This window comes from Pygocentrus nattereri, chromosome 16, assembly GCF_015220715.1.
Source record: "Pygocentrus nattereri isolate fPygNat1 chromosome 16, fPygNat1.pri, whole genome shotgun sequence".
Classification (NCBI taxonomy): Eukaryota; Metazoa; Chordata; class Actinopteri; order Characiformes; family Serrasalmidae; genus Pygocentrus; species Pygocentrus nattereri.
Window position 1 is genome coordinate 24,719,633 of NC_051226.1, and position 16,679 is coordinate 24,736,311.

General features: G+C 40.3%; 1 protein-coding gene across 1 annotated transcript in view; it reads left to right on the forward strand.

Annotated features, from left to right (window-relative positions):
* The window catches only part of wwc1 (WW and C2 domain containing 1), a 42,040-nt gene that overhangs the window by 4,079 nt on the left and 21,282 nt on the right, over positions 1–16,679 (forward strand). The window contains exons 2-9 of the mRNA XM_017704288.2: positions 5,267–5,376; positions 6,753–6,956; positions 8,633–8,709; positions 8,926–9,005; positions 11,326–11,455; positions 13,759–13,905; positions 15,065–15,135; positions 15,256–15,498. Of these exons, the coding sequence (XP_017559777.1) occupies positions 5,267–5,376; positions 6,753–6,956; positions 8,633–8,709; positions 8,926–9,005; positions 11,326–11,455; positions 13,759–13,905; positions 15,065–15,135; positions 15,256–15,498 (1,062 nt within the window). The remainder of the gene's footprint in view (positions 1–5,266; positions 5,377–6,752; positions 6,957–8,632; positions 8,710–8,925; positions 9,006–11,325; positions 11,456–13,758; positions 13,906–15,064; positions 15,136–15,255; positions 15,499–16,679) is intronic.

Here is a 16,679-nt window from a genome sequence, read left to right on the forward strand (position 1 = left end):
GCACAACTCTAGTTGGAGCCTCATAAATGACGTGGGGAATTTATAGAGTGTGTTGAATGAAAGTGTCTGACTCATCGTTTAGCTATGCCCCGCGTTTGCACTCGGCCGCGCGCTTTGTCAGTTTGCATTAGAGCACGGGCCCTGAGCGTTTGACTTCACAGGGGTTGCTGTTCTATTGCAGCTTTCGGGGAGACAAGAGGAGGACGGTGTTCATCAGCAGTCCCTTAGCCGCAGTGGCGGAATTGATCTTAAACTTCTGAGCTCTTTGACTGCAGTGCACAACCGATTAATAGTAGTGTGGGTGAATGGCATGATTCATTTTGGTGCAACTGATTATTATTTAATTGTCGGCAAGAACCCTGTGGCCAGTGCTCACATATTTATGTTTTAGAAATAAATCAAACTTGTGAGGGCTGAACCTGATAACCGTAGATTTAGAAGCAGATTTAGTCAACCAGTAGTTTACACACAACCCTTACCCCAAGTGTAGCTGATCAGCCAAAACACATTGTTGTCCATATAGGGATGTGCATTCTGACTAATTTTGTTATCTGTTAAGAGTTCCTGAATAGACTTAGGAAACCAAGGAAAAGGAAAAACAACGCAAAGAAAAACAAAGAGACTTTGCCTGAAAAGTGTAGAGCTGTCGACTGAATTTTTTAGATGACAGCACCGGTGTTGCACAAAATTATAGCAGCAAGCAATGGAATACGCTGTAAATGTGTTTTACTGTTCAGAAACAGCTGATGGAATTTGGTAGGTTTTCGTATTGGGTGAGTGTCTCTTTAGATGAACTAATGAGGTTACAGAGCCAACAAAGGTCATGTTGGATGCTGAATAGCCTTCGTTGTCTCCTACACAAAGTATTTTCTCTTCAGTGGATGATGAGCCAAAGTGTTGTCAGAGAAATACATTTTCATTGATTCTGGGATTGGCTAACATCAACTAGACTAGCTTACCTCATTAGTGATACAGCCTCGCTATCATAGCGTTCTCAGTTACGTCCCTAACGGTGCGTGTTTGGCAGACATTCAGGCACTTGTTTCAGAGTAACCTTACATAGTTACTTGCAGATATGTGCAAAACCGTTGCTTTTCCTTGAAGGGTTGCCTTGTATGTTTTTTTTTTTTTTTCGTCTTACTGTGATGGGAAGAAAATGAATACCTGAATAGTGATTTTAGTTTTTAAACACTGCTGCATTGAATGATTATCTGAGTACTAATTCAGTATGCGGTTTGCCTCTTTAAGCTGCCAGCATCCTTTAAACAACAAAAGAACTAAGCAGAATTGCCACCAAACATAATGCTTAAAGATGTCTGTGCCTTTGGTGGTCATGTAGTGACAGAGGAACGCATAAGACATGTCGACCAATGGCAGTGGGGGTATCAGAGCAAACGGTGCGGTGGTTAGGAGTTCTGTTTATCAGCTGGTGCACATCACACCAAATTCTGCAATTTCCCTCTGGGATCAATAAAGGATTCTGATTCTGAAAGCAAACCATGGTGTGATTTTAGCCAAAATCATGTAGTTTTGCTTTGAAATGTCTTATTTGAATTATACTTTAGATTTGCACTGGCTGATGTAGCTAAGTGGTGGCTTAAACTTTACCAACTAGCTTTATGCAAAGTGCTTTCCTACATCATCACACAAACCACATTAGTTTGTTAAGGAGTTTCATATAGACTTGCTTTTGTGAAGTTTTTGACCCTGCATGACATACGGTCATCTATAAAAATGGACAATGTGTCCATTTTGGACAATGTTTCCATTATTTGTTAGCTGCATTAGCCTCAGTAGCTCCAGTGCAGAACTTAAGAAGCAAAGTTCAGACACCTAACACGTCTTGGCTGATTAACTGCATTTGGAGTAAGTGATAAATTGTGTAGATTAAAATGTTGTCTAAAATTACTCCCTGTAAACCTAATTTTGTGGTGAGAACTATGTGTAACTATGTGTCGCCTAAACCATACATTCTTAATTGAAAATGTAAATACCTATTTGTGGACAGTTGTTCTACATTACTACAAAGTGATTGTTTTGATGTGATTATCCAACTATCATGGTCTAATCCCGAAAGGCCTATCGGAGAAGGCTTTGCTGGTTTACTGCCTTTGATCTTTCTGTATTTAAGATCTCAGTCAGGCAGGGTATATCTATCAGAGCCTGGAGATTAATGAGATCTGGAGCCAGCTATCAGCACCCACCAGCCGCCGAGCCGTTCGTGATCACAGCTCTGCATCAGCATGGTGGAAAGATAAAAAAGGAATAATGGGATCTGCTAGAAAGCCTCCTTCTTTGTTAGCATCTCGGATGCTTTCCCTCCTCTCCTGAGTTAAATTTAGAGCAGGCCATGGGGGTCTCTGCCTGCTGTTTCATTATTCATAAAGAGAAAAAGGAGCTGGTTCAGTTTCATGCTCTCTAAAAGTCCTGAGCTGAGGCAGAAGACAACATCTACTAACTTGCTGCAAAAGTCAAGGGGATTAGAAAGAAGCCAGATACATTCTCCTCTGTATTATATAGTGAATATTAAGCAAAATGGATGTGTTGATATGCTTAGGTGGCAGTTTGTTTAAGAAAATATCCTGTTTTGCACCTCATGCTGTGTTGGCAATAATTAATTTGCTGAATTTATTACAGTAACAGGACTTACTGGTGTTGAAAGTCAGAAGGTAGAAAATTGGGAATAGTGCTTTTTTTTAATACTTTTGGAACTCCTATGTTTGGACCAGAGAGACAGTTTGCTTGCCTGCTGGCAATGCCCTGATGTGATGAGTGGTCTGGGTTCCAGAGCACATGGGGTTAGCCAAGGTCCTCCATTTTACGTCTAATCCAGTGTACAGCAGCTTTCTCAGTGGGAAGTTGAGGGTAGAATTGCGTTGCTGCCACCAGCCTGAGACTTTCCCGTTTCTTATTTTTACCCCTACCCCTTGTTTTCGAGTGTGACCCTCCCCTTTGAAACTGAGTTACTAGGAGTAGTGGTTTAAATCTTCCCCCTATGAAAAGGGACAACCCTTTAAGAACTGGATACGTCATCAGTTGTCATCAGCGACTTTTACGTAAACAGACGAGACAAGGTTTTCCAGCCATTTCCAATATGCCGTCTCCAGCTGTGGTGATCTCACTTGTGGGTCACGTGACTGGACAGGTGAATCATATTAAAAATAGCCTGAAAAATAATCAGGACATGTTTTCTTGCTTTGTCTCCATACAGTACCAATAATGGTATATCTCACGGATGTTTGCCATTTATCCGAAGGAGACTGGAAAGCATGGGCACTCGCGATTCATTCACAGCTTCAGTTTTACGCATCAATCAATCAAACGAGTCACTGAATAAAAACAGCACAAACAAAGAAAACTACATCACTTCATTAGCAGCTACTATCGCTGCTCTGTAGGCGACCCTGCCAGTCTGCAGTGACAGCAGAGGAGGGGAAAGTCCAGCTCCTCACTGCTTAAATACATTTAGGGCATCATACACCTTCAAAGAGGGGGGCAATTATTTATTATAGCCACCAAGAATTCTTCAGTGATATGAAGCTGAACTTAGCCCTCTAAGCATCAGCTTCATGATCAAATTTTCCCGTTCCACCTTAAATGGTGCAGCAACCTCGGGTACCAGAACGCTGCTGCACCATTTAAGGTGGAACGGGAAATTTCTCCAGGTAGTCACCGAGACATCAGCGTATTACTGACGATTCTTATGCGTGTTATGAAGGAAATTAGCATAAAACGCTATTAAAATGGTTCTCTTACAATACAATTTTTAACAGAGAAAATACATTTATGTGTCTCTTTGGTTGCTTGTGCAGCCATCTTGCTGATGATTCGCATGGCATTCTGGGAATTTTCTCATAACGCCCCACCTCTGAAAAATCTCTGTTTGAAGGGCTGTGTAGTCCTAACACTTCACCCTATCCCTCCATCTCAACAACAATCGGGAGAACCCTACCCCTACACATGAACGCGCAAAATGGGCGGGTAGGGCTAAGTGTTGGGGGCAAGGGGAGAAATGGGATTGGGCCTTAAACTCACTAAAACTTATTTGTCCAAGTAAATTACGATCCACTCTAAAAACATTACTGTTTTGCACTGTGGTTAGCTTCGTTCCAAAGCTGCACAGTATATATAATTTGTTAATCATTATGAAATTACTAATTGGTTTTATTTAGGGATGTGCTGAAATTTTGTCCACTAAAAATAAGAGCAACAAGTTTGACTGGAAAAAGCAAAGGATTGAATAGCACTACCACCAGGTACCAGAAGCACTTAACAAATAATTTGAATAATAATAAGAACAAGAAACGTTGATCAGAATTGCTCTTTGTTTCTTTTGCTGGTTGGGGCAGACACTTTTAGACTTTTTAAGCAGTAGTAGATGAAACATGGAAAAGTTGGCCATGTGGAACTATTTGTGCTTTCTGTGATGGACAAGCAGTTTATAATAACTATTCATGTGTACTATTAAGTGAGGCTATGATGCTCAGATTTCTCTACAGGTTTGATCATACATGAACATGGCATCCTGATCACAATGCGTTGCGTTTTTAGTTATTTCTTGAATTTTGTTCTTTGCCAGGAATTTTGATTTTGGTATATCACTGCTTTCAATAGATTGCAAGGCATATTGAAATCAGAGTATGTAGCAATATCATCTCAGCATGCAGCCTTTGTTCAACCACCATTCTGTCACCTGCATCTTTAGTCAAACCTGCAAATCCACAGAGAGTAATCTGCATACCATTGAATCCATAATGAGCAGGTTATTTCATTATCATGTATTCCAGCTGGTTATTCCCAAAAGTTCCAACAAGGTGCTAGCTTGTGTTTGAAGCTTTGCCAGCATGCTTTTGTTAGCGTTGCTGGCAGGCACTACCAATAAAGTGTGTGAGTGCTGCTCTGTGCGCGTCCTCACCGCTGCCCTGTGGTCCTGAGCACTGGGCTTGGAGGCCCACAGTGTGTTGCCTCAGAAACCTCCAGGCGATGGGTCAGCAGGACTTGTGGAATGCCAGGCCTCAGTTTCCGGCTATTGTGCTCGACGAGCACCCTAGAGGTGAATAGGCAGACATTCTTCCGCTGCCCCTCCCCCTTCACTTCACACACACACACACACACACACACACACACACACGTACGCACTTCACAGTGGTGACTATGAGTGACAGCCACTATACAGACGATTACCAGGCATGGGTGATAACATTGCAGTGCTGGCCATCCATTAACCCTGACTGCTAACTGTTGAGTGGTGTTTGTGGTTTTGCAGGCAGACCAAGCCCCTGACCTTCGCTGACTGTATTGGAGATGAGTTGCCAGTGGGCTGGGAGGAGGCCTATGATCCCAAAGTTGGAGCCTATTATGTTGACCATAATACAAGTAAGTTAAGGCAGACTATACACATTAATTATTTTAGAGGCCTTTACAAGTGTTCTGTTCCACCTGTCTGTACGACAAATATGGTCATCAGACACTCTTTCCAACAAGCTTTCACTGAGAAGAAAATATTTCCAATGTTGGATGGTTGATTGCCTCGCAACTTGACTCAAGCTTGCCACTAATTGACCTGCAACTCAACTCCGACTCTAGACTTATGAAATATCAGTCTGAGAAAAAGCATGCACAAAACTTGATGCAGTCATTTACCTTAATGCCATTCTATCACAGCTCTGAGCTCTGGCTTGTCAGGTTCAGTGTTTCTTAAAATAATGAGTGTTTTAGTATAACCTTTGGTTTAGAGCGGCACAGTTAATAGAATTTTTATCTTTATGATATGAATTTTCATGATAAACATACTGTTAAGAGCTGCAATGACAGAACAGACCAAAGGATCTCATACACTCGGCGCCAGAGAGATGTCGTTACAATGCCGACACAAACCATTGGAAACTTAATGAATGCTTCTCTGTGCTGGGTTTGAACCCACATGGGGGTGAGTAACTTAACCATAATGTGTTTTAAGGGTATAAGGCAGTAATGACTACTGTCATAAAAACACATTTGATAACTAAATGCAAAAAGTAGATAAACAATATTTGTTCTTGTGTGCTTTACAGGGAAAAAGACATTTTTTTTTGTATTTGTAAGCTTTTCTATTTACACATCCTAAAAATCTTGCATCAGAGACATAATATTTAAAAAAAATATGTCTCATAACCACATTGTCATATTCAACAGTTTTATGGAACATCACATTTTATGACCATATCATACAGCCCTATTTTGGTTAGAAGAACCTTCAGTCTGTTGTCCATAACTGGAAAAACACTACATGTGCTAAATGTGGTGGTTATAGAAAATGACAGCTACTTTTAATAGAAATGTATGTATAAATATGATCATTTTATTAGATACTAAGTCCACTAAAATTTGTGTTGTTTGGATAGCAAGCAAGCAAATTTATGGTAAGTTTGATTTTAAGTAATTTACAGGTATATAGATAATGTACAGATAACACAAAGCTGTAAAGGGGACAGTATGCATTGCAGGACTGTCACTGTAAGATCTAGTTCACCTTAATTCCTAATCATTTGAGACTTGTCTAAAGTTCATAACTAAAGACTCGAGACATAACTGACTCATGCTTCAGAGACTAAAGACTTGTGAACAATTTTGTTAGTCTTGTGTGATTAATGTTACGGAGTGTATTTATAATATGAAAACCTGTGATCTGTATTTTAAAATGTTTAGGACTGGCAGAGTATTTTGCCCTCAAATCTGTGTGCTTTAGCTTAACTCTGTTCACTCTTGCTCAGAGAGCACTCAGCTGGAAGACCCACGGGCACAGTGGCAGCATGAGCAGGAGCGCATGCTGCATGAGTACCTCAGTGTAGCAAAGGATGCACTGAGCGCCCAGAAGGAGATCTACCAGGTCAAAGAGGAGCGCCTCCGCTTGGCCCAGCTAGAATATCGGCAGCTCAATGATGCCTGGAGAGACAAGTCCTCCTCACAGACCAGCTGTAAGATTTGTGTGTGTGTGTGTTTTGTACCGGTCTGTTAATAATTTGTCCTCCCATTCTGGACAGATCAGTGGACAATTCATTTCTGATTAACTCCTAAAACTGTTGGGGCCTGTGTGTGGGCACATGTTTTAATTTGTCACTCTTATAACTTATATTTGTTTAATAGAAGTTGGCAAATTATCCAAAGATGTTAATAATCAGACTTAACTACATAAATGTTGTGCACAGTATCAGACACTCCAATCCTGTATCAGGACAGTGACGAGTTGCGAATGCTAGAGCAGCAGTTAGGAGAGAGTGAGGTTCTAAATCTAGCTATGAATGAGGAGGGTGAGAGCAATCATGCGTCACATGTGCCCTGCATTCATTGTCTTACATAGACTACGTCTCAAACCACATACTATGCTATACATACTGCATTTATAATAAATTAATTTAGGGTAAAAAGGGTGACTTACTGTTTCTATGTACTATTTCTAACTTATTATTCAGTTTGGTCGCCTTCTGCACAATGACCACTAGGATAGGCTCCAACTCCCCCTGCAACCTAGAAGGATGAGCTTTTTGGAAAGTGTGTGTGTGTGTGTGTGTGTGTGTGTGTGTGTGTGTGTGTGTGTTCAGTTTGGTAGTATGTGGGTTAAGACGCAGCCATAGTCTAGCTTCTAGCTATGCATCAGCCCACACAGTGCACAGTGCTGCAGAATGATTTGATTATACTATATACAGAACTATATAAACATATTTTAATAACATACTGTTTGTTTATGAGCACATTAGGTTATTTCAGGCAGGTTATATAAACATTTTATTACATTTATGATAGTCAATTGATTTAGCCCAAATTTTTGACTGTTTAGCAGTAATTTAAATTTAAAAAGCCAGATTTTCACTGCACAGCAACATAGAAAGCCTCTGTTCTATACTACTAATACTGTCATTTTTGGATGAATTGATATGTTATTTTAAACTGATTAGAAATTTGTTTTCCAGACATTTCTTATGACACACATGGCGTTTGTCTATTATTGTCTTATAATTATTCTGTGTTGTGCTATAAATAAGAATGTAAAGTTGGAACAGTCAAAATGACCTCTAAGGCTTTTCTGGTAGCTGTGGAATTCTGGCCTTTCTAGTGTTACGAGGTTGTAACTAAAGTATATTCAAAGTGCCTGTTCAGATTTGTTCATCCTGACTCTTTTATTCCATTGATTTTTGCCACTGTATCACTTTATCTCGCTGAAGAACCCCGTTTCCGTCAGCAGTGTTATTTGAGACATTGACACACTGTGAAAATCTGACATGCTGATGGTGCCATTGGTGAAAGTTTCAGTGGCCCATTTAAGATTATGCAAGTGAGCTCATGCTAACTGATCCATACTACATGCTTCCATGCTTACACATAGCGTTTGCATTATTGGATGAAGTATCTCTTTATGCCTCTGATGCATTTGCTTCATGCATTACATGTTCTTTTGTGCGTGTACATTCTGTTCCAGTAATCACCCTCATTAACAGGGCAGTGAGCCTAGTAGAAAACACATGACATGAAAGTAGTGCCTCCGTGGTTGTAAAAGTGGTTGAATTTCTCTGAGTTTGCAGTTATTATGTAAAGCTATGACAAGCCAGACAGCACTGATAAGATAATTACCTTTGATGTCTTATCTTTTGTGCAGTAAATTCCAGATCCTCATCAAGCAGTAAATATGACCCTGAAATTCTCAAGGCAGAGATTGTAACTGCAAAAAGTCGGGTAAGGAATGCCTCGTCACTTTAAACATTTCATCTTTTGCTCTTATTGTTTGTGTGATGCGATTTAGTCTGTATTGTGAGCATGTTCAGTGTGCAGTATACAGAAGTCAAATGAGTTGTGTTAATGCTAGTCACTAAAAGACTCTCTTTCTCCTGGCTTGTCCTGCTTTTTCTGTTTCTTTCCCTCTTTCCTTCTCTGTCACTCTCTTTTATTCAGGTGAATAAGCTGAAGAGAGATCTGGCCTGTATGAGGCAGGAACTGCTTTATAAGGAGCAGGGGTTTGAAACGCTGAAAGAGTAAGTGCAACCTGACCTTGTTACACAATCGCTACCGAGGCAAGCGCTTCACTGCTCTAGTGTTTAGCAAATTCCTGCCTTTCAAATACCTCCTGAGTGGGGACCTCTTATCACATGGGCCTGTTTTTTTGTTAACCCCTTAGACTGCTTGTTGTTTATTTTAAGATTTATTATTCAGTAACAATTGTGAATTATTTGGTAACTACACTAAAAAGAGAACTGTCCAGATACATTTTAGTCCCCCATGGTATAAACAGTGTACATATACTCTCAAAGACACAACAAGGTCTTTAAGATCCAGTTGTGTAACTTAAATTTTTAAGTTTAAAAGGTCTGCTACATTCAATGCCTTAGGGTGAAGAGGCATAGGTGTATCCCTTTCTAAACATTAAAAAGAAAGAAAAAGAAAATAAACATATCAGTAAATAAAAAAATCAGTAAAACAAGCAAAAGTAACAAGTGAGATGCTTTCATTGGCAAATAAGAGATGTTTATTTTTACCATGTGTTGTTGCCACACATGATATATACACATATATACATGCATGCATACATACATACATACTTAATGGGAGCCTTTGGCGGAAGTTTTCAGCCATGCGAACTCCCTGTATCAAGGGTGCCCAAATTGTATCCACAAAGGGCTGTTGTGGCTGCAACACACCTGATACTACTTGTTTAATCAATAGGTGTCAGTATTCAAACAGTTGATTATGCATGACCTGCTTGATTGGAATAAAAACTTGCATTCACTTGCATCCACACTGGCTGTGGACACCCTTGTGGTGCATACGTGAGTTAACTCCTAGCCTTCTCCTGTGCTTACTCTGAGCTTTGCCTTCATGAAGTGTTTGGAAGTGAATGAATGTTCATTTGGATGTTTCACACCTATTTTGTGCCTACCCTAGGTGGCCAGTAGCCTGGTAGGAGAGGAAACTAGCAAACATAAGGTCATGGGTTAAAATCCCAGGACTAATGGTGGTATACTTGGTTGTGCCCTTGGGCAAAGCCCTTAGCCTCCCTGCTGGCGCTGTGCTGCTCCCAGACTGGGCATAGTTTAGCAGCAAAATGGCAAGTTTCCCATGTAGAATCACTAACACAGCAGAACATTTCTCATGGTTGTCCCCAGACATTCTCATTAGAGAGATCACATCCAGCTTAGCAAGACCACTGAAGACTTTCTCCGGAGGCACCACAGTGACAGCATATATGCCATGAAAGATTGTGTTTTTCTGAGAGGGTTCAAAGAAACTAATAAATAAGTTATGTATTTAGTAAAGTGAGGAGTTGAATTGTGGGCTCACATATGGTATGTGTCATGGTTATTTGGTAGTTTGCAGTAAAAAGGCTAAACATCTGTTTTTCCTGTCACTGACAAATCTTACCTTAAGATATGTTTAACTTTTGACTAACTTAGTCGTTTAACAAATTAGCAAAATGCAGTTTACAAATAAGTGACCAGAAGCACATCAAGACAAATGTTACAGCTCTGTTTAGAGGTCACAAAGGAAAGGTATACACTGTCAACTTGGTGACACACTTTTATCAGTTTATCATTACAACAACATTCAGAACTTCTCCTTTGAGCTGTCTGGTCTCAGGCAAGCTCAAGAAGACGCTCTCAGCTGGCTCAGATCAGCCCTGTTTTCCACCATTTGTCCATTTGCCCTGTTAAATTTGAGTTAAGAAGCCCTGGTTGACGTGACTGTCAGCGCTGGTGCATGAAATATGCTATTGGAGGCTGTTCTGTTGACTTGCTTGCACTTCCCTGCCTCCCACTCCTTCTCCCCTGCAGTAAAGAATGTGGATAGACCTGTTGCTCGTGTGGTGTGCTGATGTCTTCGTTTGCCGCCACTTGCTGTTGCTAAGTGGAGTCCACCCTGACATACACTGCAGCCTTTCACAGAGCTTCTGTGTCCACATGGTATTTTGAAATTGCTTTGCCACAGAGGACCTACTGGACAGTAACTCATTTGTACAACCGTAAAGGGCTCAATTGAAGAACATGCCATTGTGTTTGGCTTCATGTTTTCTAGGAATGATAGCATTGAGGTTGGTGGTAAACAGAAGTCTTCGTTTATTCAACATCAGTTTGAAAGTGACCTCTGGCAGGAATATAACCCTTAGTAGTACACATCTCCAAAGATATCTAAAAGTCAGAAACATTGTACAGAACCACAGAGCCATGGCTGACACCTAGTACCATAGGCAAACAGTATTTGGGAGAAAATGACCTTTTCCTGCCTGAAGCTGCAAATATTACATGCTCCCAAGCCACTTCATCTGTGCTTAGACTACCTTCATTCTTTCTCTCCCTTCAGAATTGACCATAAAGTGACAAGCTCGTCATATGGCTACAAGCAGCATGAAGCCCAGGCCATTCTGAAGGAGGTCAGGACCATTAAAGATGCCATTAGCTCTGGAGAGAAGGAGAAGCAGGAGCTCATGCAGGTAATGCTAATCAGTGACTCCCCTCACAAACTGATTGATTAAGATCTAAACACTGTTGTCAGGTTTGTCAGCATGAGCCCAGACCAGTATATAGTAGATTTAATTTCACTTTTGCAATATACACAGGCAGTATGAACATTTTGAATGTATATTTTTGTTGATGTCAGTGTTTTGAGTTCTGATGTGATCTGAGGTAGAATATAGCCTTAAGGTTAATTTAAAATGGCTAAGAAAAGTGTGATCACAGGGATGTGAGCTTGCAGAGATCAGAATGGATACTGCGAGTGCGTGCCTGAGGCTGTGTGGCATGGTTAAGTAGTTCATGAATGTTAGGGTGAGGTAATCTGTTGACTGTGAGAAGACAGAGTGGCTGCCTGAACAGGGTGAGGCCTTATACTTAAGAGTATACTCACTCTCATAGCTATACCTTTAGCATGTGCCTAGTATTAAAGCAAGTATGAAAAAGCTATCAGCAGTCAATAGTTAACAATGTGAGTTATTGCAGGCATCTAATGCAATAGCAGAATGCTGATGTCATACTTTTGCACACCATCTAAAATACACTCTTAACAAAAACATGAAATGTTTTCGCGTATGATTCCTGATGTCCAAGACGTTGTTTTATGCCTCATCTCAAAACTATTTTAAAACACTTTAAAATTCATTCATAGTGGAGAGGTACATGCGGGGCGTTTTAACTAAGCTGTACAAACTCCACCCGTTTCAACTGTGTATGCAATTCCAAGGTGGACAACGTCTACATGGATTTCTATGCCCCACTCACGTTCTTGCTTTGTCGAGTGGGTAGGCACCTTAAGAGAGAACGGCAGTGTGCCATTATATTACTGTGTTGGTTCATAGTCTTTTGATAAACTACTTAGAGGTTTGTGAGGTGTCTATTTTTCCTCTCTTGTCCTCCATATTACCTTCACACTATATAGGATAGCATATGGAAGGGTGGGCTTAAATGATGCATGCCACAGTCTTAGGCCCAATCCCATTTCACCCCTTGCCTCTACCAATTAGTCCTTTGTTTTGCGCATTCAGGTAGTCCCAGTTTTTGTTAGAAGGGTAGGGCGAAATGTTAGGGCTATATGGCCCTTCAAACAGAGGTTTTTCAGAAACACACTCCAAACTGAGAAAAAAAAACAAAACAAACAAAAAAAGAAAGAAAAATCAGCAAGATGGCTGTGTGAGCAACCAGAGAAACCCCCAAATGTAAGTATTTTCTCTGATTCCAGACTTCAGTTTCATATCACGAAAGAATTAGTGGTGGGCAATAATAAATAATTTTCGTATACCCCCTCTTTGAAGGCATATGATACCTTAAATGTAACTAATGTCCAGCAATGAGGTTGCTGAACTTTTCACTTCTTTGCTATCAGTGGAGATGGGCTGGGTTGCCTACAGAGCACCGCTACCAGCCTGTTAATGAAGGAATTTTTTTTCTTCTAAATTTGAGGGTTGTCCCATTTTGTAGGGCAAGATTTCAACCACTACCCCATATAACTCTGTTATAAAAGAAGAAATTGGATTGGGCCTTGCTCTTCAAGTTGGTGGACATCTTTGTGTGTGTTGTGTAAAACGTCCTGGGTTTTTCAGTTTTCATGCTGTTGCAGTAGACTCTCTCTGTTTGTCGCTTAATTTGATTATTCTGACTTTAGTTCTCCCAGTTGGATGGGAGTCACACTGCAAACAGATTGTAAATTTAGAGCCTTCTCTGTATTCAAAGTGCTGAATGATATGGGAGTTTATTTTCAGAACCAGTTGCAAGAAATGACACAAACATTGCTCTTAGTACTAATGAGAATGATGCATCTTAATTAGCCGCAGTATGTGTGTCTCTTTGTAGTGCCTTTGTAGTGATGTCCTCAAAGCTTCAAATGCAAGAAATTAATCTCATCTATCTTCATTACCTGTGCTCAGTATTCCATGACACAGTATGCAGTTGATTGTAAAAATCTTATGTTTGTGCATTTACAGTACAGAACAGCACTTTGGACATGGCTGTGTAAGGGAACCAGGGAGAATTTTTAGTTTGGGTAGTAAAAAATGATAGTAAGTCTTTGCTTAAGAAATAGACATGGCTATTTTAAGGTGCCAGATGTCTGATATTATTAGAATGTATCAGTAACTGGCTGAGAAGCTCCATTTTTTTACTAATAAATACTACACTTGAAAATGTTTTTTGTTCATTCTAAAGAAAAATATTAATTCAGGCAATTTGCAGGAGGTTTACACAAATGCCTTATCATGACTCTTTGCTGATTCCTGTCTAAGTGTATGTCCCTTTTCCTTGTCAGAAACTAGCTGTGCTAAAGGACGGCTTCCAGTTGGATTATGGCTCCCAATCCGAGCTGTGGGCCAGTAGCCCCTCCCTGGCTAATTCAAACCTGTCCCTTCCTCGCCTCTACTCTGATGCAGAGTCCCAGACTGACATACCGGCTGAAGTAAGAGAGTGTTGCAGGCACACTTGACCCCAAAGAATTTTAATATAACAACGAATAAATGTAGTGTAATGGTTACTACATTAGCATTTTTGGGGCAGTAATTTTAAAAAGTTTTTATGACTTCAGTTTTTGCTTGAAAACTATGTATTTTAATCTTAGTCCTGGAGTAGCCCTGCTCTGCATACTTTGTTTTCTCTGCTCAAATACACTTTTTCACAATTCAGGAACATGGTAATTAGGTGGTTAGTTGGATCAGGTGTGTCAGAGCAGGGGGAAATAAAATATATTCAGGACAAAAAATGCCCAGTACCAGATTGGGAACCTCTGACTTAAACAATGCTTTCCTTGACCCAGAAGTCTTAGCCCAGACTGAAAGGAATTTCCATTTGTGATTCACCTTTGGAAATGCAGTTTAGTCCAAAACTTGACTTATTCCCTTTTTAGGGAACTGGCCCTGTGTGTTCCACATACAGATTAAGCACATGCTTAGACTATTAATATTCAACTACCATTGGCATTAGGGTGTATGATATGGATCTAAGAGGGAATTTTTGATAAAGCCATTGGATATCACAGTAATGAGATGCAATAACTAATTCTTACAGTAGGTGTTTTAAAAATGACATCAATCTTATATAAAAATGATAAAACACTAAATATGTAATAAAAATAATAAAACACCAATAGCTACTTGTATCAGAAACGCAAGCACATTTTTGTGCCACTGCAATGCAGGAAAATAAAAGGAAGTACAAAAAGAATAAACATGTAATTTTTTTTCTATGTAGGCCTTATTTTATGTTTATTTCCTTAAAAATCTCCTTAATGGTTAAGTTACTTTCTCACCGCGCAGGAGATCATGGTTTAGAGCTCCAACGTGAGTTGCATGTAGAGTGGCTTGATTTGGACTTGCCCTTAAATGCCAAACTAATTACATCACAGGCATTAATGTGTTTATAGGAGAAACTTGAATCATGGTAATGATAAAAACACAGTTGGTCTTGCAGCCCTGAATTACCAATGTTATTTGTTCCAAGAGTTCATTTACTCCAGTTAATTTAATCTGGAGGGGAAAAAAGTCCTAAATATGATTGGCTTCTTACAAATATTTTTTGCTTTGAAATCTAAGCATTTCTGCTCTGTCTTCCCAATGACCTAGTTTGTTTCAAGCTCCAATAAGCTGGCTGAGAAGGTACGACTGAGCTTGAAGTATGAAGAGGCGAAAAGGAGGTACCGTCTCTTTAACAACTATTTCTTCACCTTTCTCATTGAAACTATTGGTCATTATTTTAGAAATGTTGTGTTTACCTTTTCATATATACATCCATCTCTCTGCTTCCTCTCATTTAGGATTGCTAACATTAAGGTCCAGATAGCCAAATTGGACAGTGATGCATGGCCGGGCCTGCTGGACCCTGAGCGGGACCGGCTGATCCTCATCAACGAGAAAGAGGAACTGTTGAAGGAGCTGCAGTACGTCAAGCCATGCAAGCGTGCACCCAATGACGCAGAAAAGATTGAGACGGAGAAGAAGCGGCTGGAGCAGGACCTGCAGGCTGCACGCGACAACCAGAGCAAAGCGTTAACTGAGAGGTAAGGCTGTCCATCACAGCAAGCCCTTTTAAAGGGGTAGTGCTAATTGACTGCCGAAGTAAAGCGTGAATCAAATCGATCAAATCAGTCAGATTCTTTTCTGCTTTTTCTCAGCTTTGCCTTGAGTAGGATGTTACATGGAAAAAAGCAAAGTTAGGTCAGTTGCTTTGAAACCAGCCTGTAAATTTTCAGTCCCCAGGGTTAATTCAGTGGAGCAGCTGTTTGTGGAAAACCGAATTCAGTTGGGATGCTACACATGCAACTTGAGGAAGCAGAGCATAAAATTAAAAGGCTTGTGAAACATATTTTGTCAAATCCTCTCACAGTAAAGCATCACAGCCATCAATAATGACAAAAGGAAAGCCTAGTCACCATAGGTTTGTGTTGTGCAACAAAGTGGCACCATATATAATACATAACAAATATACATTTATGAAACAGTGTTGGTATTGCTACAGCATACCCCTAACCAGTTCCGTTATTTATTTATTTATTTTTTTAAAAATAACGCAGACCAGGCTTTAACTGTGCGACATTGCTGAGTTACTAACGCATTTGTAATGTGCTGCAGGTGTGCTGCAGTTGCTCTTTATAAAAGTATAAGTGCAATATTAGTATTTTGTTCATATTGTGCCATTCTAGTGTTTAGTAGCACTTTACAGTGTGCAGAATGAATAGTGTCGCTTTTGGCTGATCCTTCCTAATGAGGAGGAATAAGATTGTAGACGTGTGCCAGGCACCAGTACTCAGTCTTTTCTCCCTAAGGCTCCCTTAGAGTAAGGACACCTGCGTCTTCAGCTCAGGTTCCCTAGGTGAGAATGCCAATTAGGCCTCTTTATTCTTTCACTCTGTCCCTCACTCTTTTCGTTCCCTGTATCTTTCTCTCTGTATCTTTCTGTCTTTTTCTTTCTAGTCTTTTTCTCCACTCTCTTTTTCCTCAGCACCCCCCCCCGAACCACCTCCACCCCTCCCAATCCCCAACCTAAGTTATTTGAACAGGGCGCTTGTTCTGCACACTAGATACTGTATCCTCATTGAGCTTGGCATCTGCACTCTTCCTGTAACCTGAGCTGCAGAAGCAGGGGGATGTAGGTTGAGCACAATGGGCGCCTTCTCCAGCCCTTGTATTCCACGCCATTCCGTTGTAACCTCACTCAGACATGAAGGGTTGTTAGGGTAGC